Genomic DNA, 25,883 nt, shown 5'->3' on the forward strand with positions numbered 1-25,883 from the left:
CCAGAGGGGGGCTGCATGATTCACTTTTGATGACCAACCATCTCAACATCTCTCAAAAAATGAACACGCATCCATCAGTCGGGGTTCAATTTCTGTGTACACCCCTTCTAAGGTGGTTTTCCTGTTCCTATATTAACACCACATCCATCTCGAGAAATGCCAAGATGGGTGGCTATCAAGTAGGTCGCCTCATGCGACCCTGCATACAATGTGAAGTCTAAAATTTATTACACATTACTACTGAGATCATTACCCCAATACAATATATATTAACCAACAGGGTAGGAAATACATTTGCATCTAAGAACCAATTGCTAGGCTGCCAATGGAACGCTATGAAACACCACAGTCTCCACAGTGAGCCCAGGTCCGAACCCAAAAGAGCACACCCCACTCGAGCCCTTGGCCGGTCGTAGCGTGCCCATCTTCCTTTGACTGTCTCCTCATCTCATCTAGGATGAACAGCACACAGACGCTAGACATGTTGCCCTACTCACTCAGCACATGCTGGGTCGCCCTTAGCTTCTCCTTCCTGAGCCCAACCTTGGCCTCAACCTGGCTCAAAAAGGCTGGGCCACCTGGGTGCCTAATCCAAAATAAGTTGTTCCAGTTCGAGATCCCCCAGCGCGGCTCGTATGCCTCAACTAGGCACTTCCCTATGTTATTGGATATCAAGGAAGGGACATAGATAGAATGTTAAGCCGACCTCACGGAGATGGCCATCGATCGTGCCATGGATATCAGTCTATATGGTTGTTGCAGTCCAGACCATTTGGAAGAGTGGCCGCTCGACCGAAGCGATCGGGTCCACACGCACTATGATAGTGGCTGCACCATCACCAAACACGGCTTGACTGACTAGGCTATCTAGGTGAGAGTCACTTGGTCCACAAAACGTCGTGATCTCAAAGCAAATGACAAGGACCCTAGCATTGCGGTTGTTCTCGGCTAGGTCCTTGGCAACACTAGGACTATGCCACCGGCGAAGCAGACTTGTTGGTACTTCATGACGCGCTTGACCGAGGGCCGTATGTAACAACCCAACTCATACACCTTAAAAATATGATTTTTTTTAAATTATTGCAAAAATATTTTCAAAAAACCAGGGCCCTTAGAGTTTCACCCCCAATTGGATAAAACAATCAATCACAAGAGACCTTACATTTATCATCAATACCAAACCAAACAAAACCTTTATTGAATAATTAATGATAATCTCGAGACAATTGCATAAAGAAATTCAGAGTGCATAGACAATTAAAAGTATATAAAAAATAAAAATAAAAACATAGTCATGTTGTCCATCTGTGAAGCTATCTAGCAAACATGTAGCGCTAGTAGCTCTCTAAGAAGTGAGTCATTTCATTGCAGCTGCCAAAAAATATAGAAGCAGGGTGTCAAAAATCTGAAGAATTCTGTGTACAAATCTCTCAAATGAATCAAACAAGTAAAAAAAATATAAATAAAATTCATGTAATATTTTAGAGGGATACGACTATGATAAACTCATAATTCAATTAACTATTCATGCAATAGAGAATAATTATTAAGCATGAAAAAATATTTAATAAATAACAAGGATCACAAATTTAGCAATACAATCATTTAGCATGCAGTAAGAAATAATATCATGCATTCGCCAACATGTAACAATTAAGAAAACAAACAAGTATGCATAATCTAATCTATAACAGGAATATGCGTGACTTTAGTGCAATGCATGAATAAATTTTTTTTTTTTTTAGAATTTCATTTTCATATGCATGTCCCTATTAAATGCACGTAATTTAAGTTTATCTTTTTAATTACAATTGCCCACAGATACACCAAACGGGTAAAATTACTCGGGGTCAAGTAGCTTTTTAAATTATAATTTTTTTTTACTTTGCCAACAATAGATTTTTGAATCGCTAAAAAATCACATGTAGATTTTTGGTAATTTAATTGTCATGTAAATTACATCTGTGGAATCCAATTTGATCAGAACAATTTGCATTGAAATCCCAATGAGAGTCATAAAGACAAGGATGACACAGGGGACGAGTGGAACCAATTTGGCTTTTATAGCAGCAACCGGATCATACTGATGAAACCCTAAAAGGAAAATTATAATGCAGTCAATTTCTCGCAACATTTACCAATGGGAGTTTTCAGGATAACTTAGCATACAAGTTTTATTTTATTACATGGTTTCAAACTTATTTCTTGAATGAATCATCTTCGAAACATTAGACCTCCACATCTAATATCAGGACGCTAAGAACCTCTATATCCAATAGTGTCGCTTTCTTGGTATATCAAAACAAGAGTTGTGTCTACACACCACCCCATATAAAGTGGCAGACTCTTTTTAAAATCGTGGCCAGAAGAAAGAACATCAATATCGGGTTCATGGGTAATAAATAAAGCACACAAAGTTTTTATATCCTCGTGGTCCCTCAAAACTGAAACTCTAAGATTCTCACTCTTTCGATGAAAGATCTCAGAACGTATATTATACATTTTTTTTATTTTTATTTGATTATTATTATTTCATTTCTTTAATTTGTAATTCAGCATGCAAACAAAGGAAAAAGCTCGTATATTCTTCTACGATAACCATCACGGGACCACCGTCCATAGAAAAGCATGAACAATGCAATACAGCACATTAACATTAATTTGATTTTTGTTATGCATATAAATTAAGTAAAGAAGGAACAAACTAAAGCTCGAGGCCCACAATGATTTCTTTCGATCATCGATGCACCATGTGCAAAAACCATAACATGCCATATATAAAATAAATCACATGCTTTCTAAATGCATACTCATATATGCAATTTCTAGCGATGTGTACGATGAACAAATTTGTGTAATGTTCGTCATTCGTTAATGAAAATCGTAAAAGCAAATAGCGTTGTGTACTCTTAACAAATCATTTTAATGCTCACCCTCCGTAAATGAAAATCTTAAAGTGATAACTGTTGTTTACAGTGAACAAAGCCATGTAATGTTCGCCCTTCATAAATAAAAATCCTATAAGCGATTAGCGTTATGTACAGTGGAAATGAGCTATTTTCTGTAATGTGACATTCTATAATTGTAGCACATAAATATCACTGACCATATCGTTGTAATGATCGGTCTTTATAAATTTAAATCGAACAAGCGTTTATATAAGTCTAAAAAGATTTTCACAAACATTCATAAACGACTGAAATGATTTGCACAAACATTTACTGTGCACTTTTACATCGTTTGTACTCATGCATAAACATTCATAAATGGTTTAGGGTTTAGGTAGTGGGGTTTAGGTAGTGAGGTTTAGGGTTTAGGTAGTAGGGTTTAGGGTTTAGGGTTTGGGCAGTAGGGTTTAGGGTTTAGGGTTTAGGGATTCAGTTTTAGGGTTTAGATTGTAGGGTTTTGGAGATTAGGGTTTAGGGTTTAGGGTGCGAAGTTTAGGGTTTAGGGTTTAGGGATTAGGTTTTAGGATTTAGGGTTTAGGTTGTAGGGTTTGGGTGCGAAGTTTAGGGTTTAAGATTTAGGGTTTTGGGGATTACGGTTTAGGGTTTAGGGTTTGGGGTTTAGGGTTAGAGTGTAGGTTTTAGGGTTTTGAGTGTATGGTTTAGGGTTTTAGGATTTAAGAAGCTACCACGAGAATGATATATCTTTGTTTGTCTTTATAAATGATATTGATATATAATATCGCGATTGGCGAGCTTTGTATTTTAGGTTTATGGGTTTTTGGTTTGGGGATTTGGGTTTAGAGTTTAGGGTGATGAGCTATGTATTTGTGAATGATATATCTCATCACAATTTATAACTTGATACCAATTTAAGTCATAGTTGCAAATCGATTTCGCTATAATAATTTATCCTATCGTGATTTGTTTTGATGAGCTTTGTCTAAGTTAACGATTTTCCTATCGCGATTTACAAAATGACATATAAAGGACAAAAAAGAGGTTAAAAAATAAATCCACACGAGATGTGTTATCGTGATTTGACTAATACATCCTATCGTGTTGATTAGTTTTGTAAAAGGTAGATGAAATGACATTTTTTTATTTAATTAATGTGCAATACAATTTTTTTGGTCGCACTTTCTGAAAATTGGCGGGTTTTTTTTTTTTGAAAACTGACGGTCTGTGAAACAACATTTTATTTGTATATGAATGACATATCACACAAGTTCTGGATGATGTGTCTTCGTATTGCTTCGTGAATATGGAACAGACAAACCGACAGTTCGTTTAGAAATGACGTGTTCGTGAATCATACATATAACCTTCTTTATCACAAAGGGGGTATCAATATCGAGGAAGGAGAAGACGACAGCTACACGACCAGCAATGGTTAATCGAGCATATATTGTCTAATCATCATATCGATTTTCTTCAAAATTTGTCTCTTTTACAGTGTATATGTGATTTATGTTGTGTATTGTATAACGAAATTTCAATATCGTTTCTTGAATGTTTTGCTAATGTCAGTGTAACATCCACAAAAGGCGGTCTCCGAAAACTCAACAAAGAGCTCCAAGATAACATCGAACGGATTGAAAACAAATTTGCAGAAGGGAACACTATCAATAATTTTGTATGTATGAAACCACTATCAGTTATATATTTACGTATGCCATGGGTATGTATGTTAACAAGTTCATATTTGTTCCAAATAGACTATATCCGATTTTGTCAAGTATATTCAAAGCAACGCAACAACCAATACTAGATGCATCGTCAACCCTTATTTCATGGTATATCGGTTCTCTTTTATGTTTATTTTGTTTTTTGATTTACTCTTGTTGCTTCATGTTTTAACATTACTATTATCATTGTTTCGTTCAATAGAATATTGTCCATTGATTGTCATACTCAATTGGATTTCAAGATGGACTACCATATTGGGGTAACGATGATCATTGCGAAGACTTTTGGTCAAGTAAAAAGTAAATGAACAAACCTCTTGTGCAAGGTTTAGGTATAACAGTCCTTACACGATTTATACTATCGATTTGCAGATATTGATTCCTACGCTCTGGCAACATGATAAGCATTGAATCTTATACGTGATGGATTTACATGAAAAACAAGTATGATACTACAATTCATTAGACTTACAGAGTGATGTACATCATGACATTTTGCATTTCATAAGTTTTCATCTATAAGGGTATCATATCATGTATGGTGGCCAAGAATTTAGTTTTTTCTGCATTAACCACAGGTAGGATTTGTCGAAGACGTTTTGGGTGTCGACATTGGAGAGTGGATTTTTCGCTCAGCACACAATGCGCTTTTACAAAATAATGACATCAATTATGGTGTATTTGTAATGAAGTATATTGAAGCAATATACAATAAACGAGAACCTGATTTCGACGTTGTATGCTCTTTATTACCCTCTATTATTGGGAACTCAATGTATTTATTGGTGTTACATTATATTTTTGTTGCAGAATGATATGCCTGGATTCTGCAAAGAACTATACGGAAAATTGATGGAGTTTTTAATTGCAAAAGAGAAAAAAACTCAGCCGGCAAGAATACCTAAAAGGCAACTAACGATGCGACCCCCAAGAAGTAATATGATGTACAACGACTTCTAACAGATTTTATAGACTGTACAACCAAATTTTGTATAAAAAAATTTGTAAGACTATGCATACAAATTATGTATATCTCTAGGTTGAAAAAAATAAAATTTCAATTTTACTAAACACGCCAATAAGTTGGATTGTTATATAGTAAAAGCAAATTGTTGTTATGTTCGCCCTTCGTAATTGAAAATCGTAAAAGCGATAAGCGTTGTGTAAATTGGAAATGAATTATTTTCTTTAAGGTGACTTTCTATAAGTGTATAAATATATTTTAATCAGTGTAGCACACAAATGTCACTGAAAAAATCGTTGTAATGATCGGTTTTATAAATTAAAATTAAACAAGCATTTATAAAAGGCTGAAACGATTTGCACAAACATTCATAAATGGTGATCACAATTTGCACAAGCATTGACAACGCACTTTTACCTAGATTTATACTCATATATAGTGTGATTTTCATTGAGTTGTGGCCAACATAGACATCTTTGTGTAAATTGTTATACCATCGCGATTTAAACAATCATGTCTATCTTTTAGACAATGAGCTTTATCTAAGTGAATGATATGTATCATCACGATTTACACAATGATGTATAAAGGTTATGTGCTATTGCGATTTGCTTTTACGGGCTATGTCTATGTCAACAATATTTTTTAATCGCTTTTACGGGCGATTAGGGTTGAGGGTTTTACGAATTTTAGGTTTTACTTTAATGATACAAAACGAGTTAAATGCTTAAATACAAATCAATTTTGTTCACAGAAACAAACAAAGATATATCATTCTCATCATAACTTTGTACCTACAAATCCACATGATTTACAACCACATTCATATAGAAAAAATATTAGTATTTAGTTACAATATCTATGGGAGGACATTTCTGTCGAACGCATATCTATCTTTTAGAGACTCTCATTTTTATAGAAGAGATCACCAAAACATCAGTATCGTTCATCGTCGGGTCCTTCTATACTACAAAGTGATTCTATATGCAGTTGAGGATACATCCTCTCCAAGAATACGAGCTCATTAGTATTGACAACACACTGCACCATTTTCCTTGGACTGAGGCCGATTCTTAGAGACTCTAGCATTGGTGCACTCTTGACAATAAGTTTCACAACTTAAGCTGAGGCACCGTCCCCTTGAAGGAGTCGAGGGGCTACATGATAAATCACTTTTATGTATTTGTCATGAAGTATATCAAAGATTAGGCAAATATTTTTCTAACTGTGAAGTATGGTTTACGAATAATAGAGGGTCCGACAATAGGAATAGATCAAATAGATGAACATCTGCATCACCCCCTTGTCTATCATGCAAATAACTACCATAATCGTCATCGAAGATTATACAAATCTTTCCTTATGGCGTAAAACAACTACGTTATCAACATCAAACTCCATTTATCAAGCACAAGTAGAAGGAACACAAAAGAATAAAGAAGAAAGAAAATACAAGGAAGAAGAAGAAGAAGGCGGAGAAGAAAGAAGAAGAAGAAGAAGATGTGCTACCACAAAAAAGAACGAGGAAGAGAGGTTAAATAGATTAGGATTTTAAACCTGGATAATGGGTCGGGTCTGGTAAGGTAGGGTTTTATATATAGATCTATATTAGGGTTTTATATTTTGTAAGGTTTTACGCACATGTACAAAATTGACACAATGTTTAGACTTAGTAAAGTACAAATCGATTTAAGTAACAATTGCAAAATGTTATGAGTAAATCATTATATTACATATCAATATCGTTCACATAGACAAACAAAGATATATCATTCTCGTAGTTACTTCATAAATATAATTAGACATCCCGTTAATTACCTACTAGTGATGATATCTATTTTTTTGATGATGATGGTCATGTTCAGGTAAAAAATACTAGACTTTTTTCGTAAATGATTGCAGTTGTAAATCATATCAATTTGTAGTTATAAAGTTACTGCGACAATGATGTCTTTGTTAGTCTTTGTGAACGAGAACGATTTATATTTATGAAGTTATTGCGACAACGATATGTCTTTGTTCGTCTTTGTGAATGAAATGGACGATACAATATATGTATAACGATTTGTATATCTAATGAGTAATGACGATTTACTTATGGTATCAAAATTGTAGCTCTATACACTAGATACGACAATGATTTATACATGTGAATGATACATATTACAACGGTTTATACATATGAAAGATATATTATTAAATAGAGTTCACACGCGATTCTGGTGTATAAGCATATTCACCTTCTGTTTTGTTAAACTCTTAATAAATCATGCTAACTGTGGAAATTGGGTCATGCAAAGAGTCATGACAACTAACTTTATGGTAAGACTTAAACAAAATTTGCACACGATTCTTGTATTCTATGACTCGTTTTTGAATTGATATGGGTCTGTCATGAAACAGAATAATATAAGACACAACATTAAGTTTCACAAGAAATGCAAGCATCCTCCCAACATTGATTACATACCAAAAGACTTGTAAAACTGAAGTTATCGTTCTGAAAAAACTAGTCGGAAGGATTGAAAGTTACAACGTTAAAAATTGCGTCTATAGGGTATTGTTGCATGTTGGAAATTACATAAGTTAGATATTGATAAGTTGCACGTAATGTAATTTATATGGGAAGCAATATAATGTCTTACATAACTGTTCATGCGAAGGACTTGGTTGCTTTTGCTTAAAGGTTTGTTATTTTTTAGACCTTTTATTGCGAACCAATTCTAGTGCACCCTTTGTCCTCCTCCAACTGCGATCAAAGATAGGTTTTCTTTTGAAACCTTTCACTGGGTGAATTTTTCTATCATAATCTACAACGTTCGCTCTTTACTTGTTGAAGATGATGTTTACGCTTCGGCGCAACTTCTCATGAGTGTCAGAGGAATCATGATTTTTACTTCTGTTATTCACTCCCATTTTCTTGAACTGTCTTCATGAGCTGCAACAGACTGATGGTGAATTAACTGTATATTTTCAAATAACTCCACTGACACTTTTCTCATGCATACATAGGCTTCTTCACTTTTCGATGTCAAATCTGCAACATGCATAAATGACCTACACAGTTGTTGGTAACAGGAGGTTATGTGACACTTTTCATCAACGCCAGAATGATTGACATTATCTATATCTAGCAGTTCAATCTTTTCTTGTCTCTTCTATCTTCGCATCAAATATGACTTAGGTATTTCTTGTATCTTCGCTTGATTAAGTATCTTTAATGCATGACGGCATAAATAACCTTTGAATTCATACTTTTTGCATGTACATTCAATTGTTTCATTGTCAACATTGTACTTGACATGTGCATATTGCCTTTTCTGATGCTTTTCGTCCTCCCATACAATATGATATTTCTGCATATTCTCGGTTTGCATGCGTCTTTCTATGTTGCGATTCATGACATGTATAACATTATTTTTAATTCATTCAAATACAGTTAGTGTATACAAATCTGCAGGTCACATTAATATTTTCATGCTCAAAGTTACAGGGCGTGTATTGAAGCATTTCATATCTTGTTCAAGCTCATTCTGTCTAAGACAATCTATAAATAATTCACATTGTTCCATGAAGCGAAACATTGTTAAACATGAATACAGGGTTTTCTTCAGTGTGACGTGCATAAATTCAGCTCTTTGTGTGCTTATCATACCTGCACATAAGTATTGTCTTCCATATGTCAATGCCCACTTAACTTTTTCTGCATATAAATTTTGTAACCACAGACAGTCTTCAAAGTCGTACATTTGAATCACTTTCTGCCAATTAGACATAAAGGTGACCTCATCTATGCTCTCAAGTACATACTTTGTAAACTTTTTGTCAAACTCTGCCTTCTGATTAAGTATGTGTCTTATGTTCTTTGTTGCATTTTGAAAGATATGCTACAAACATAGGCGATGATGTGCACCTGAGCACACATGAAACATTATAGTTGCAATTGTGTGATCACCATCTGTAAGTACAACTTCAGGTTACTTCCTATTCATTGCCTATGTAAATACTCTGAACAATGACTCAAAGCTTTCTTTGGTCTGGTCATACAAAAAAACACCGCCTAATATACAACTTTGTGAGTGATGGTTCACTCCGAAAAACTACGCAAATGGCCACTGTTCAGTATTAATCTTCACTGTCGTATAAAAAATAAGCACATCATTGAAGCATTCATAATCTACTATTGACTTTGAATCTGCCCAAAACATATTCACAGCATATCCATCTTCATCCAATTGCATTGCATTAAAGAAACCAGGGTCAATGCTTGATTTCTTTTGTAAATAATCAACCAAAAAACATATTTCTCCATTCTTCATGTTATATGTCATCTTCCTTCTCAAGTAGTTTCTTAAATCCATAGGTATGAATGACACATTCTCGCGACCATCATCTATGTGCACACATAAAATATATGTCTTTCATGGTGCAATGTCGATGCTATCAACTATTTCAGTAATTATAGCATGCGCTTCAGTAACTTTATGATGTGACCTTAACATAGGAGTCATAAATGAAGCAGATAAAACATGGTTATGATCACTGATTAAAGTACGAACTATATATTTTTTATTCAAAAGTCTTCTTAACACCATTCTTGCTGGACATCCACATCTTGATTTTGGCTTGCTCTTTATTGAATTTCAACTAGACTTCTTCCAACCTTCCTTAGAACAAACATATGTCTTTCTCACCATGACACCCTGTGCATTTTTTGACCAAGAATACCTTCTAACACTGAAGCCAAATTTTAAGACATAATTATTGTAAAATTTATATACAATATCCTCATTATTAATCTTCATTCCTTTTACGGGAACAAAGTCAGGTGTACTATCATGTACATTCTCAGTGCCTGTACCTTTATCAAGTGTACTGTCATGATCATCTACCTTATTATCGAATTGCATTTCTTCTGCTGGAACATTCAAGTCAAGAGTGAATCTAATGCATGCACCCTTCTTATCATGTACATCAATAATGCACATGTTCACTTCTTTAGGTGCATCATTAGTACAGATGTTCTCTTTTCCATAACTTTCAAATGATTGAAATAGATCATCTTCATTACAACAAGATGATAAGCTCACCACTATTATAAGCAAGATATCAATTTGCGTTAGCCAACATATACGTTTACTATGATTTATTCAAGATGCATATAACAACAGATACAAATAAGGTTAAGCAAGTCAAAGAAACGATTGAATGAATAATAATATAAAAACAACAACGATTTGTTATTTGCTTATACTATGCATCAAGTTGTTATTTACCATGCCAATAAAAGAAACAATTTATCGTATATGTGTGTTGACGATAGTGATTCACGTGACAACGATTTAATTATATCTACAATATTGTGAAGCGATTTCAATATAGATCACAAAATGAGCAGCGTTTTGAATATGAAAATCGCCACTGCAAGCGCACAATAATGTATTTTTGCACGTGTTTTAAAATTCTTTTTACAAATATCTTACAAATTGATACTAGAAAACACATAATATCTTACAAATTGATATACATATCACATAATATATTACAAATTGATACGACAATTCAATATAATAGCTTACAATTCGATACTACAAAACACATAATATCCTACAAATTGATATACATATTGCAGAATATATTATAAAATGATACAAAAATTCAGAATAATAGCTTACAAATCGCTATTAACAAACAAAATATTATCTAACAAATCGGTAGTATGTTACTACAATCGCAATTTGTGATATATTGCATATATAAAGTGAATTGAGGATAGCGGATGGGGTAGAGGTCCTTCATCGTAGTAAACAAACATTCTTATCAACAGGTCTCAGTCTCTTACAAATATCGTTAAGTTTCCAACCATCGAAAGGACAAGATCCACCTGCAATAACAAAACAACGCTTTAATGACACTCACAATGACATACGTTCTTCAACGATAGCATGAAGAAATAGAAAGGTACTCACAATGCCTTAATGACACTTGTTAGAATGTTTGTGCGTCATTGCTTTTTTCCACACTACCTAACGACAACAAAAAAGAAGAGAATACTGTAAAAAGAGATGGCCGACAAATGCCCCTATGACGCCTGCCAATGATTGAACTAGTCGATTGTGAACCCGAGAATGTTTGTAACATAAGGCAGAAATGAGAAGGCAACAATGTATTGTAATACAAACTAAAAAACAAGGCGGGAATCAGGACTCGAGACGACGACAAAGGTTGCTCCTCCGGTGATAACAGATGACGACAAAGTTTGTAACGTCAAAAGGAGCTCGTGTTACAACAGATGGTGCAAAAGTTTACTGCTTAGGGCGAAAATGGAATGTTTGGACTTTGAAGAGTTAACATCATCCTCGACTTTCTGAATGAAAGATATTTTTGTCTTTTTCTCGAACTACCGTTTCTCTTTTTTTGAATGAAAGACATTTTTGTCATTTTTTTGAATCATCGTTATGTTGAGAATAGCAGGAAAGAGTACTTAAGTCTTTTAAACCACACTGAATTCCGATGCTAAGTGATGCTGGCACACAGGAATACGAGCTCATATATGTGGCGCTCAATTGGACCCCGAACAAGCACTGTAGCAAACAGTGCTTCTTCCTAAGGAGAACAAACAACACCTTCTCTGGATAGTGACCCTAAGTAGGGCAAGCTTATACAGCAGGTCTCTGGTACCGATGGTGTTTTTTTTTGTTCTTTATGAAAAATAATAAATAACTTGACTTGATTAATCTTTAAACGCTTTTTCATTTACCTAGCCTAAAAATGCCAGGAATAGTATCACCCAACAAAGCCGCGGTGACTGAGTGACTAGAAAGTGATTGGAAATCAAAAGCTATTTTCTTTCATAGTTGCCTAGCCACAAACCAAAGAATTGTCTGACTTATAATTGTCAGGCACGGGCGATACCAAGCAGACCAATTTTTTTAAGTGCCAGTCATTATTTTTCTTTTTTGAATTTTAAAAATCTATAACCTATTTTTCATTTTTTGGGTCAGCCAAACACTAATATGACAATCTTTTTGGGATCTAGTTTAACAAAAACCATATTCTAAGGCAAAAATAAATTTATAAGAAACCTGACTTTAATTCTTGTCATCCAAACAGGGCATTACCAAGAACTACGATGTCCCAACAAAATACCTCCTATCCCATGCCTTCCAAGTAGATATTATCAATGGTATCATCTCAAGGAGGATATGCATTTCCACTCTCTCTGTCTCTAGGAATTGAGTCCGGATCAAGTGCCATCACATATTGCACTTTGTCACTGCACCTGATACCCTCCATACAGTTGTGAAGCCCAAAAGCCGATGAAGGGGAGTCAGGTGTAGAGGTACACTCAAAGTGTATCATGTGATGACACTTGATCCTGGCTCTTAGGATCATAGACTTAGCCGCGCTGGCTCTTGCTGATGTACTTACTGTCACTGTCTAAAGGCTTATCCCTTGTCCCGAGAGAGTCACCGCTCTTCAGCTTGCGCCGAGAGTCACCATGCATTTCTAGTCTGTGTCTATGCAATTGCTGGTTTAAGAAATGTAAAATTATATGGTGTCAACTTGGGTGACAGGCAGGGGCGTAGCTAGGATTCATGTGAGGGGGGGGGGGGGGGGGGCAAACAGGGGTGTAGCAAAAAAAAATTATTTGTGTGATAGTCGGGGGTTCGGGGGCAGCGGCCCCGATTTTTTTTTTTAGATAAAATAAAAAATGGCTACAATTATTAATAAAAATGTATTTCATATGGACAAATCAAACTATTTGCTGCAGTCAGGGTTGGGATAGGACTGGGATGGGCTACAAAAATGGATAAAAATCTATTTCATATGGAATCAGGGCTGGGCTTTTAAAAAAATATTATTTTTTTTAAACTGTTTCCGGAGGTAGGACTGGGCTACAGCCCAGTCCTGCCCCCCCTAGCTACGCCCCTGGTGACAGGCATAGGCGGAGCTGGGGGGGGGGCAGAACTGGGCTGTAGCCCAGCCCTTATTGCAGCAAATAGTTTGATTTGTCCATATGAAATAGATTTTTATTAATAATTGTAGCCATTTTTTATTTTATACAGCCCAGCCCTGATTGCAGCAAATAGTTTGATTTGTCCATATGAAATAGATTTTTATTAATAATTATAGCCATTTTTTATTTTATCTCAAAAAAAAAAATTGGGTGGGCGCTGCCCCCTAACCCCAGACTATCACACCAATATTTTTTTTTGCTACTCCCCTGGTGACAGGTTAGCATTAATGTTTTTGTTTGCACATTGTTCACGTGAATCGCGTGGACTAATTTTCCAAGTAGTGGGCCTATCAGGCTGCCTACGCCATAACTCTGACGTTTCAATGGAATCACAGTAACAAGAGTTGAAACCGGCAATTTACCAGCTCTGATTTCTTGTGAGATTTTTGTGCATGTGTTTATCGAGAAAAAACTCAAAAATAATAATTAAATTTAAACTAAGAGTAATGTTAGGGTGCACATAAGTGCACTTATTTGACTGCTTGTATTTTACTTGATCCAGAAAATACAGAAAAAAAAAATCTTGACAAGAATTGCATTAATTAACATGCAGCTTCAGACCTTTCACATAATTGAGGCAACCTCTCATATATGTAATGCATATTTTTATTTTAAATTAACACAACCAATGAATTGAAAAAGATTCCAGAGTGTAGGTGCACCTGGTTCACCCTACCGTTGCTATACAATTAATATGCTATGTTTATCATGGCATAGTAAGTAAACATTGTGACAAAAACCATGATACTTTTTTTTTTTAAATGGTGATACCATGATAGCTTTAAAATATCGCGATATTTTGAATGTTAAAATGAATGTCAAAACATTGCAATTTAGCTATGGCTTCAATTCATGGCTCACTTGCTCGGCTTCCACCATCAAGCCAGCACCTAGATATATGATTCTAGGTCTGGTCTGACCGTAACCTGACCTCAATTATATAAACGGTGGTTGACCAAGAAAATCACTTATAGTTGTTGATTCATAGCCACTTAGAACTAATACTAACAGTTTATTATCTAATGGATCTTTCCTTTGTAATACTCTATCGGATAGTTATCAGTATTTATTAAGTTTGTCCCTATCTAATAGCACCTCAAAGGCAGACCGACATCGAGACCAACCTAGGTCCAGCGGAGGTGCAACTAGTTGACAGGGCTAGTCAAATGGCAAGTTTCTGAAGTTTCGCACTAATTAGATATCAGTTAAGTCACTCATGGTCTCGAAATCAACTGAGCTTCAGCTGGATCTCACGGTGCATTCAGGCTAGCTAAGTTATTGGATAAGTTCTTGGAGCCCAGGTCGAGCCTCCCTGTTGGACCGAGTCAACACAGATCCGTGGTGGGTAGAAGACTAGCCAGGCCAATGGAAGGCTCGGACTTTGACCAGGTATGGACTAATAGCGTTAGCACAAAGACAGCAGCGAGGTGTGAATATTTTTTCCTCCTGTTTTCTAGAACGAGAATAAAATAATTAAGCAAAAAAAGTAAGGAGACCAAAAAGGTTAAAGGGGTACGCAAGTGACAATGCGGTGAAAACGTGTAAAACTCAAACGTCAAGCCCTAAGGTGCCCTGCCGCGCTTTCGTTTGTGTAGTTAAATACGGGCTTAATTTTCAAATGCAATCCAAACATTTTATTGCGGAGGCAGGGGTCCAAGCCTTGGAGTTTTATGTTGTCGGCACGATGACTGTAGGTATGGAAGGATGAGCCAGCGCAACCACGTCGGTGCGATTTCTTCAGGTTATAAAAAAAAAAAAGTTCAGACATTTTATCTTAATAATTATATACAATATGGTTGTTAGGTTTTTTCTAATCCCTCTTATTGCAAAAAGTGAGACTCCTGAAGAGGCAAATAATATTTAATACTTCAGGGCTTGCTTTTCAAGCTCATTCGTTGGTCACAGAACCAGTGTTTTGAAAAGCCCAAAAAATTGAAAAATAAACAAAAGAAATGGGGAAGGAAAAAGAGATGGTCGATCGCAAGAGTCACGCTACGCCAGATATATTATGAAGAATATGCGTCTGTATTATACGTTTTATATAAATCCTTTGTTTGGTGTGGAGGGGAAGATGACGAGGAGCTAAGAGCCTCTCTCTCTCTCATGGCGTTTCTTTCTTCGATGTCGCTCTCTGAATCGCCCGATGATTCACGCTCCCCGGCGCCGCTCCGGGAGATTCCGGCCCGGAAAATGACGGAATAGCGCGATTCTCGTTAGGATTTCCGGCGGCTGGAGGGTACACGATTTTCAGGCGACTGGTAATTTTGACCTAATTTGTCCTTGCGTGTAGCTTCATTTGATTCTCGTGCGCAGGATTTCAAGGCCGCATTCCGGTTTTCCGGGGGGTTTGATACTTTTCGGATTAGTTCGTGCCGGATTCTCGTTGTTTTGTGCGTAATTTGGAGAATTGGAAGAGTTGAAGGGAAAATTGGGGTAGATCGCCCCTTTTTTTTGTGTTTCCTTTTTCCGATCGGGTTTGTTTATGTATTTGGATTCCGCGCCATCGGGATGAGATCTCAGAGAATTTCGGCCTGGAACATTTTTCATTTCTGTATAAAATTGTTCAGTTTCTGAGTTCTGGTGCGGGCGCTGGTGTTGTTATCCTGAGTTGAAGATATAGCCTTGTCAATTTGTGGATTTCTAGTTTGCTTTTGATTTAGCCTGGAGTTTTCTTGCTTCCTGAGGGTATTCTTTTTCTTTTTAGACGGGCTCTGGTGCCGGATGATCGGTTTCTTCCGGTTGAAGATTTAGTGGCTTTAGTTGTTTCATGGATGCCGATTCTGTAGATTAGTTTGGTAATTGTTGAGAATGTCAGGCGCTGGACAGGCGGTTGAGCATGTCGGATTCTCAAAAGCGGAGAAGAAATCTATGTCGAATCGTTTGTCTTGTGCGACGAAATCCGGCAGTGAACGGAAGCCAGGATGTTGCAATCCGGTGCGGAAGTCTGGTCCGGTGTCCATGGAACACGTACTCTTGGCATTGAGGGAGACTAAGGAGGAGAGGGAGCTCAGAATTCAGAGTCTCTTTAACTTCTTTGATGCCTCAAATAGCGGATACCTCGACTATTCACAGATAGAATCGGGCCTTAGGGCGCTTCAGATACCTGCTGAGTACAAGTATGCAAGGGATCTTTTCAAGGTATGTGATGCTGATAGGGATGGGTGTGTCAATTACCAGGAATTTAAGCGCTACATGGATGATAAAGAGCTTGAGCTTTACCGCATTTTTCAAGCCATTGATGTTGAACATAATGGCTGCATTTTGCCAGAAGAGCTATGGGATGCTCTTGTTAGGGCAGGTATGTTGCACATACGAAATTCCTATCGGTGGTCTCTTCTTACCGTATATTTCATAGTATGAAATTTTGATTCCTTGTGGTATTTTCTTCTTGATTTTCTGTTTGCAATGCTTCATGAATGAATTGAATGTTGGTGATCCAACGGATTGAATGTTGTATGAATTCATATTAGTATTGCTAATGTTATTACACTTGGTGTCGTTACTAGCATAAAATGAATAATAGCAGCAGCATGAGTTAATTCACTAAAAATGAAAAGATTGGAATTTTTGCTGGATCATAATACAGCTGCTTAACTGCTCTTCTGATTGGGAATCTGGAATATTCCCTTTAAGAAACCATGGACACCAGGAATCTTGTAAAGCTTTTCGGCACTGACAACAGCCTTTATGAGAAATCCCGGAAACCTCTCTTTGATAACTCCAGTTTTCATGTGGGCAACATCTTAATGATGGGGCTGCCATTTTAGATAACTATATTTGTCATGGTTAACTGACCATGGTACCTCTCATTGCTGCTAATACAACCCTTGTTGGATCAGATAGGCTCCCTTGGGTTAGTTTTATGTTCTTAGTATGGGATCTACTTTTGTTACTTGAATTGGGTCATTTGATACCAGAGCCCGTTCGGTTCTGGGCGTCAAAGCATAAGGTGGAGATCACTGGATTCTGGTGGTAGAGCTACTAGCCAATTTCAACATTTGGAAGCAAATTTACTTAGATGATCTGGAGTTCTTTTCAAATTAGGTTCCAAAAAAAATGCAGATCATTATAATTCATGTAGATCTTCATCCAAACTAGTTGTTGACATCAGATCGGAGCAATTTCACGATGAAAAAACAGCAAATTTGAGAGAGGACACCTGGTGAGCCGATCGGGCTCTCAGATCGAGATTTCCCTCATTCGGTTGAGACTGGATATAGTACTCTGCATTCTGCAAGTTTGCAGAATTTTTGGCTTATTTGTTGGATTGAATCCGAGGCCTTTTGAGCATCAGATAAAGGTGAGGTTGTGTATGGAGTTAGATCAGCATGTGTACTACAGAATAGCCTCCTTATTTGCCGGAATTAGGGTAGGGATCAGATGGCTTATTTCTGGTCAGATCTGGCGAACCTGTCACGAATCTAGACTGCTACTGTCCTGTTCTGCTAAACAGTGACAGTCTGACTTTGGAGGCCTGATGGGAAAGGCTATATGGCATGTTTCCGCTTATATTTTGGTGTGAAGTTACATTTTGTGTTGAATTTTATTGAAAGTCTATGTAATATAATGTAGTCAGTTAATTGCGGAAGAGACTAAGATAAAGTCTCTTGGATCATTCTCCTTTGGGGATAATGTCATGGCCCCATCGAGGCAGATGGGGTGGAAGAGGTGGTGGTAGGATTGGAGGACGAGGGGAGATAAGATTTGGTGGAAGAAGTGACCTTAGTTTTGTTTATTTTCACTATTGCAAGGGCTTTGGTCATATGAAGAATTATTGTCTCATTCTCAAGAAAAAAAAAGGTGGTGCATATGTAGCTTGTGTTGAGAGTGAAGATGTAATGCCCAAGGATGAGCAGTCAGGTGTTTCTTCATCGGTTGGTGGTAAAGTGATGGGTAGTGGACAACTTCAGATATTAGAGCAGGTTCAGTAGGAGATCCAACATCAGATCTAACAATTGCATTTTCTTACCCAGTCAGCCGTTGACCCTTCTTTCTCTGTCATTCCTGCCTCCTCATCTGGTACTGCTTTCTTAGGTATCTCAGGTTCTTCCTCTGGTTGGTTAATAGACTCTTGAGCTTCATGCCATATGATACCTCATCAATCTGTCTTAGCTGAGTGTCGTCTCTGCAGTGACATTTTTCGCACTGCAGATGGGTTCTTTTATGTCTGTCTCCAAAGTAGGTTCAATTACTTTTGACTCTTATCTTGTTAGTAAATTCAATCTTTCTCAAGTTTATCATGTTTCATCTCTTGCTATGAATCTTATTTATGTGGGTCAAATTACCAAACTTAATTGTAATGTTATCTTCTCCTCTATTGGTTGTATTGTGCAGGATCAGTTGTCAAGGAAGAAGATTGAAATTGGCCATAGAAAATGAGATTTGTACTGCCTGGACTAGATTGATATGAGGGAGCAGAAGGAAGTTGGAACCGGATATGGAGCTTCAATTTTAGATGAGTTTGTTTTGTGGCATCGGAGGCTGGGGTATGTTTCCAGTTTTAGGTTGCAAAGTTTAGTGTCCTCGAAAAGTTTTGAAAAATCTGAGTTGGTTATGTTGAATCATGTTAAAGATTGTGTGAGTTGTAGATTGACTAAGAGTCATGCTTTGTCATTCAAGTTTAGTGATAGAGAATCAGAAAGTCCTTTTGATTTGGTACATTCAGATGTATGCGGTCTTTTTCCTGTTGTATTAAAAGAAGGATCATTCTATTTTGTGACTTTCATAGATGATTGTATAAGGTTTACATTGATATATTTTATAAAAAATAGAAGTGATCTTTTTGAAAATTTCAAGACCTTTTGTACTATGGTTGAAAATCAATTTGCAGCTAAGATTAAAGCTCTTTGTACTGACTCTGGTGTTGAATACACTAGCTATGTGTTTAAAAAATTCTTGCAAGAGAGAAAAAACATACATATCTTGAAAATAGAAAGCGCTCTTCTGTTTGGTGGAGAAGTACCTAAAGTGTTTTATGCAGATGTAGTTAAATTGAGCATTTATCAGATAAATTGTATGCTTTTTAGAATACTTAAAGGCATATCCTCTTTTTAGAAATTGTATAGAAAAGTTTCAAACTATGATATATTGAAGGTGTTTGACTTTGTATGTTTTGTTTTGCTAGCTGTCGGATACTGAGACAAGTTAGCTCCTAAAGTTGTAAAATGTTGCTTTCTTAGTTTCACTGAGGGTCAAAAAGGATACAAGTGCTATAATCTGGTTAGAAAGAAAGTGTGGGTATCCAGGCATGTTGTTTTTCAAGAGAATGTGTTATACTTTAGTCAGTATAGAGAAAAGACAGAAAATGTGACTGACTTGTCCTTTTAAGTTCTCTTTGAAGAAAGGGATAGTGGGAGAGAGAGGATAGAGAGTCAAGGGGAACAAGTTCTGGCTAGAGAAGATAGGTTTGGTCAGACCTACTCAAGGAGATATCAAGGTGTGATTGAAATTTCATTTTTAGATCAAGTGCAAGAGCAGGGGAGTGAAGAGGTCAATCTTAATCTCATTCCTGCGACAACTGATCTGTGACAACAATAACAAAACTTAGAGTTACCATCTTCTTCTGCATCTTTTCAAGTACATAAAAGTTTTAGACCTTCTGTACTTCTGTATCGTTTTGTGTCCTATGAGCATTTTGCACTTCATCATCGTGCCTTCTTAGCTTTGATCCATTCCTATGTTGAGCCTGAGTCCTATCTAGTGGTAGCAGGAAAGGAGGAGTGGCAAAGAGTTATGGTTGATGAAATGAATTCACTTGAAATAATGCAGGCATGAGAATTAGTAAAACCTCATCCAAAGAAAAATATTATTAGCAGCAAATGGGTGTACAAAGTAAAAACAGAGGTAGATGGGTCAATAGAGAGGTATAAAGCCAGATTGGTAGCTGAGTACAATCAACATTTTGGAATTGATTTTGTAAAAACTTTTGCTCATGTGGCTTATATGACCACAATTCGTACGTTGCTAATAATAGTTGCCATGCAACAGTGGAATCTTTGGCAGTTCGATGTCAAGAATGCATTCTTGAATGGGGATTTACAAGAGAAAGTGTATATGGAATTACCATAATGATACTTAGATCTAGAAGATAGAGTGTTCAGGCTCCGCAAAGCTCTATATGGTCTTAAACAAGCACCTCGAGCTTGGTTTGAGAAGTTTAGTTCAACAGTGAGGTTATTTGGTTTTGAGAAGAGTCATCATGATCCTACTTTGTTTGTGTCTTCCTTTGCTCTTGGAAAATGTATATTGCTTCCTTATGTAGATATGATTCTCACTGGAGATGACATAAAAAGGACTGAAGAGATCAAAAAGAAGCTGGTCAATATATTTGAGATGAAAGATTTGGGGCATTTGAAGTATTTTCTTAGGTTTGAGATAGCCTACTCCCCAAGGGGACTGTAAACATAAGTATGTTGCAGATTTGGTTGTGAAAGCAAGATTGACAGATGATTCAAAACAAGTAAATTCCCATATGGAGGCAAACTTGAAGATGAAGACAACTAATAACTAGAGGATCCTGTAGTATACAAGCAGTTAATTGAGAGCCTTATATATTTGACTATATCTAGACTAGATATAACTCATGCAGTTCATGTAATGAGTCAATTTATGAATGCTCCCAGATTGGTTCACTTGATAGTCATGCTCAGGATCATCAGGTATGTCAGAGACTCCATCCACTATGACATGTTTTTCTCGTCTTCGTCCAGTAAAGAGATAAGAGCTTTCTGTGATGCTGATTTTAGAGGCTCCACTAGAGATCGACTTTTCACTACAGGGTTTTGTGTTTTTCTTGGAAACTCCTTGATCTTGTGGCAGCGCAATAAGTAGCAAATGGTTGCTTTGTCCATTGCAAAAGCTAAATACAGAGCGATGACGCAAGTTATGACTGAGATTATTTGGATATGATGGCTATTAAAGGAATTAGGAATTTCATGTGAGAAGAAAACTTAGTTATATTGTGACAATATGAGTGCCATTCATATTGCCAAGAATCCAGAGTTTCGTGTGCGCACTATGCACATTGAAGTAAATTGTCATTATACAAGAAGGGCCCATGAAGATGAGATTATAGCTTTGGAGCATGTCAGCTCAAAGAATCAGATAGCAGATGTTTACAATAAGTTTTCCACCTTTGCATTTCACTTTTTTCCTTTCCAAACTTGGAATGACTCCCTTACATCCTTCTAAGTTTGGAGGGGAGTATTGAAAGACTTGTTAAATATATATATATATATATATTTAACAAATGTTGGGCTGCCAAGAGACATCATATTCAAAAAATGAGTGTAGCTGAGATGCGTATGTAAGGAAATGAACTTTGAATACATTAGGTTCAATAATGAACCAATACACATGCACATGAAGTGCGAATATACCCACTAAAGGGAACAACACAAGCACATAATGTGCTAACACATAACCCACAAAAAGGGCAAAATGCCTATAAGGCATAAGTTAATATTATTGAAGAGAAAAGGGTGTAACACCCATTACAATGGAGCAAAAGCTCCTCCCTGAAGTAAAGAATACAAAGGGGAAAACCCCTATTTATAAGCACAAAAAGGAGCCACAAAAGGGGGCTCCCAAGAGAGTCGTTGGGAGCCCCCAACGACTCTTTGGGGAGCCTCCCTATGTGGCACAAAAGACAAAAAGGAAAAAGGGAAAAAGGAAAAAGAAAAAGAAGAAAAGAAAAAAAGAAAAAGTAAAAAATTACAAGCAATATTCCAAAGTGGAATATGCACAAAACAAGAATTTACAGAAATACCCTTTTGGGTGAATAAAGTATATATATTCATATTCATATATATATATACATATACATATACATATACATAGTATATATGTATATGTAGGGGTGGCAATCGGGTCGGGTTGGTGGGTTGGCGTGTCAGCATACCTCAACCCGAACCCGACCCGTTTATTAAACGGGTCGGCTGTGGCAAACACGAACCCGACCCGTTTAATAAACGGGTAACCCGACACGACCCGCCAACCCATTTAATAAATGGGTTGGGTCGGGTAAACGGGTTTTCAGGTTCGCGGGTCAGGTTGGCGGGTTGACGGATCGGGTTGTCAGGTAGGCAGGTTGGCGGGTCGGGTTGACAGGTTGACGGGCAGACGGGTTGGCGGGTTGACGGGTCGGGCAGACGGGTTGGCGGGTTGACGGGTCGGGCAGACGGGTTGGCTGGTCGGGTTGGCGGGTTGACCCACCCGCCTAACCCGTTTATTAAACGGGTCAGCCGGGTTGGCATACCCCCAACCCGAACCCGACCTGTTTAATAAACGGGTTGGCTTAAGCCCAACCCGAACCCGCCTAAGAGGCGGGTTGGCGGGTCGTGTCAGAAATTGCCACCCCTATGTATATATATATATATATATGAATATAAATATATACGAAATTACAAATGTCGATACATAATTTAATAGTACACATATTTTAACATCCCCCCTCAAACTTTGCAAGGAAAAAACCCGAAAGTTTGGAAAAACAAAGGAAAGTCTTAAAAAGAAGTCCAATTCTTCAAAAGTCTTTAAGGGAAAAACTCCTATCTTCATGACAGTTGAGCTAAGTCTGCAAGTCCAATTCTCCATTGATCGAATCCATGATGTATCTAAGGTACCACATCTTAGCGATCCTGTAGAGAAAACAAATCAAGAGAAGACTCAAAGTATACAAGAAAAATAAGTTATTCTAACCCAAGAATTGCAACAATAATATATTGACAAGCAAGAGTGATTTTAAACAAGATAGTAACAACTTTTCAAATCATTAGATAAGAGGTAGCATTCCTTAAGGATGACGGTAAATCATGTTTTACTAAGATGAAATATGTCTATTAAGAGACATTTAAAAGAAAAATCCAAAAGGCTTCAAGAAAAACAATGTATATGAAGTGCACCAACTTCCACAAATCGTTTTGCACAAAGACCCAATAAGTACTCAAAGGAATTTATCAATACTTGAAAGGAAGAAGTGTGGGCACAAAAGTACACGGATACAAATGTCCAAAGGCATGACGAATATGAATTTCAATAAGAGGGGCTTTATAAAGGTACATTTAACACACATAGATCAACAATAGAGTTTTTCACATCTTTAGGGAGAAGATCTATGTCAAAAAAATGTCATATATAAGAAGCATGATTTGATTAAGTATATTAAAACATTCACCCAAGATTCAAGAATGAATATCATTTGAGACAGAAGACTCATTTTGCATATCAAATACAAAAGTGGCCGAAAAACCATAAGCACTTAATATATAGATTAAATGCCAAAATATCAATTTGAAAAAAACATATCATAGAGATGATTCATTTGTATCTAAAAACACAAGTTAAGAATGAAATTTTACAATTTTCAATAGTAGTTCATCCACTACAAGCAACTACCTCATTAATCCTCCAAAACCTACAAATCAAGTGTATAAGCTACTAGAACAAGAACATAATTATAATGCCATTAAAGGCAAAAAGACACACACAAAAGTGTGTATAAACACCTCTTGTCTACATGTAATAATACTTGAAATGAGTGCATCAACGACAAGAACAAGAGAATACACGCCAACATGGACCAAAAGCATCTCTTGTCTACGTAAAAGGACACTAAAAAACAAGTATGTTCAGCTACTAGAATGAGAGTATCAAGCCAACCATGGGCTAAAACACAATACATCTCTTGTCTACATAAAATGACACTTGAAATGAGTGAAAGAAGCCAACCATGGGCATACATTTCAGCGACTAGAACAATGACACAAATGCCAACATGGACTAAAATCACACACCATGGTGTGAATCAACGTGCCTTGTCTACATATAATAACACTCAAGACAAGTGTGTTCAGCTATTAGACCAAGAGAACAAAAGCCAACAAAGGGCTACCAACACACAAAGGTGTAATAATATGTCTTGTCTACATATGATGACACTTAGATAAGGGGCATAAAAGGAGAAGACTTTTGAGATAATAAAACTTGTAATGACGAACATATAAATAAAACCTTGAATCAATAAAACAATATTCCTTTTAAAAAGAATACCCATAACAATAACATTTTGGAATAATTGTGTGAATATACACACACCAAGAACACTTGGAACAATTGTGCACAAAAGCACAAAACACGAAATCACAAATGTGCAAATGCACTCATAAGATTCAATAATCCCGAAAACCTTGATTTTAATATACCTTAAAACATTTAAGGTTTCATATATCCATCACATTTACATATAAATGAGAGCATCCACTAGATCAATGGCCAAAAGAGGAAAAACGAGTGACACACTCATAGTTAGAGATCATATAACAAATCATTTTAGAGTCCCCAAGGTGCCCATAACTCACCTCAACAACCATCTTTAATATGGCAAGTGGACAATCTAAAATGACATAAGGTGCCCATAACTCACCTCAACAACCATCTCTAATATAACAATAAGGCCATAAAAGGATTGATGCATCATATAACAACTTGTGATGGATAAAATAAGTGTCATAAAAGGCAAAAATACCTTTTCAACAAACATAATGACATAAAGAAATCATCTTGGGATAATCAAGAGAAGATAATCAAGCTTTTAACAAAGACATCACAAGAACCATAATGGTTCGCAAAGAGAGCTTTAACACAATATCCAAGGAAAAGATATTAAAAAAATACTTGAAAATTTATAGAATTGGGATTAAATCCCATACAACAAATTTTAATATTCTTTGATTGTGATGAGATATGCGGAAACGTACAAAGTGCCATAAGCACTTACAATGTTTTATAATGATTCGACAAAAGAATCAATATCTAAATTCATTACACTTTCACCAAAAGAAATGTGCACAAAAGCTCCACAATGTAAAAATGTCTACGAAGAGACAATACGCATACAAGCATAAATACTTTATAAAAGAAGTGCACGAAGACACTCTCACAATACTTGAACAAAATACGCAAAAAGCGTAAAAGTGGCAAACATGCAATAATGATGTATTTCATAAAAAGGAACAAATGCTTGAGTCTCAAGCTTTAATTATGTAATTATATGCTTGATAAATGCAATTTAAGACAAAGAAGACCATATTATGGCCAATGTAGGCATCCTTAGAGATACAATCAAGAGGTTTTGAAACCTTATGTGAAAAATACAAACAAACATGTTTATAAAGTTGCATCATTAGAAGAAAAATAAAAAATCAATGAAATCTTTTATACCAAAGGATGCAATAGATACACTATGCATTCTATATAGTGTGAGAAGA

The 25,883-nt window shown here is 36.4% G+C and overlaps 1 protein-coding gene and 1 pseudogene across 1 annotated transcript in view; one reads left to right on the forward strand and one right to left on the reverse strand.

The window, feature by feature from the left end:
- Positions 1-314: 314 nt before the first annotated feature.
- Positions 315-13,104, reverse strand: LOC149811306 (chalcone synthase C2-like; annotated as a pseudogene).
- Positions 13,105-15,633: 2,529 nt separating this feature from the next.
- Positions 15,634-25,883, forward strand: part of LOC149811307 (calcium-dependent mitochondrial ATP-magnesium/phosphate carrier protein 2-like) — a 38,137-nt gene continuing 27,887 nt past the window's right edge. The window contains exons 1-2 of the mRNA XM_089993350.1: positions 15,634-15,875; positions 16,322-16,915. Coding sequence (XP_089849476.1) covers positions 16,426-16,915 — 490 coding nt within the window. The 5' untranslated portion in view covers positions 15,634-15,875; positions 16,322-16,425. The remainder of the gene's footprint in view (positions 15,876-16,321; positions 16,916-25,883) is intronic.

Source organism: Nuphar pumila, chromosome 17 (assembly GCF_984573655.1).
Source record: "Nuphar pumila chromosome 17, dmNupPumi1.hap1.1, whole genome shotgun sequence".
Lineage (NCBI taxonomy): Eukaryota > Viridiplantae > Streptophyta > Magnoliopsida > Nymphaeales > Nymphaeaceae > Nuphar > Nuphar pumila.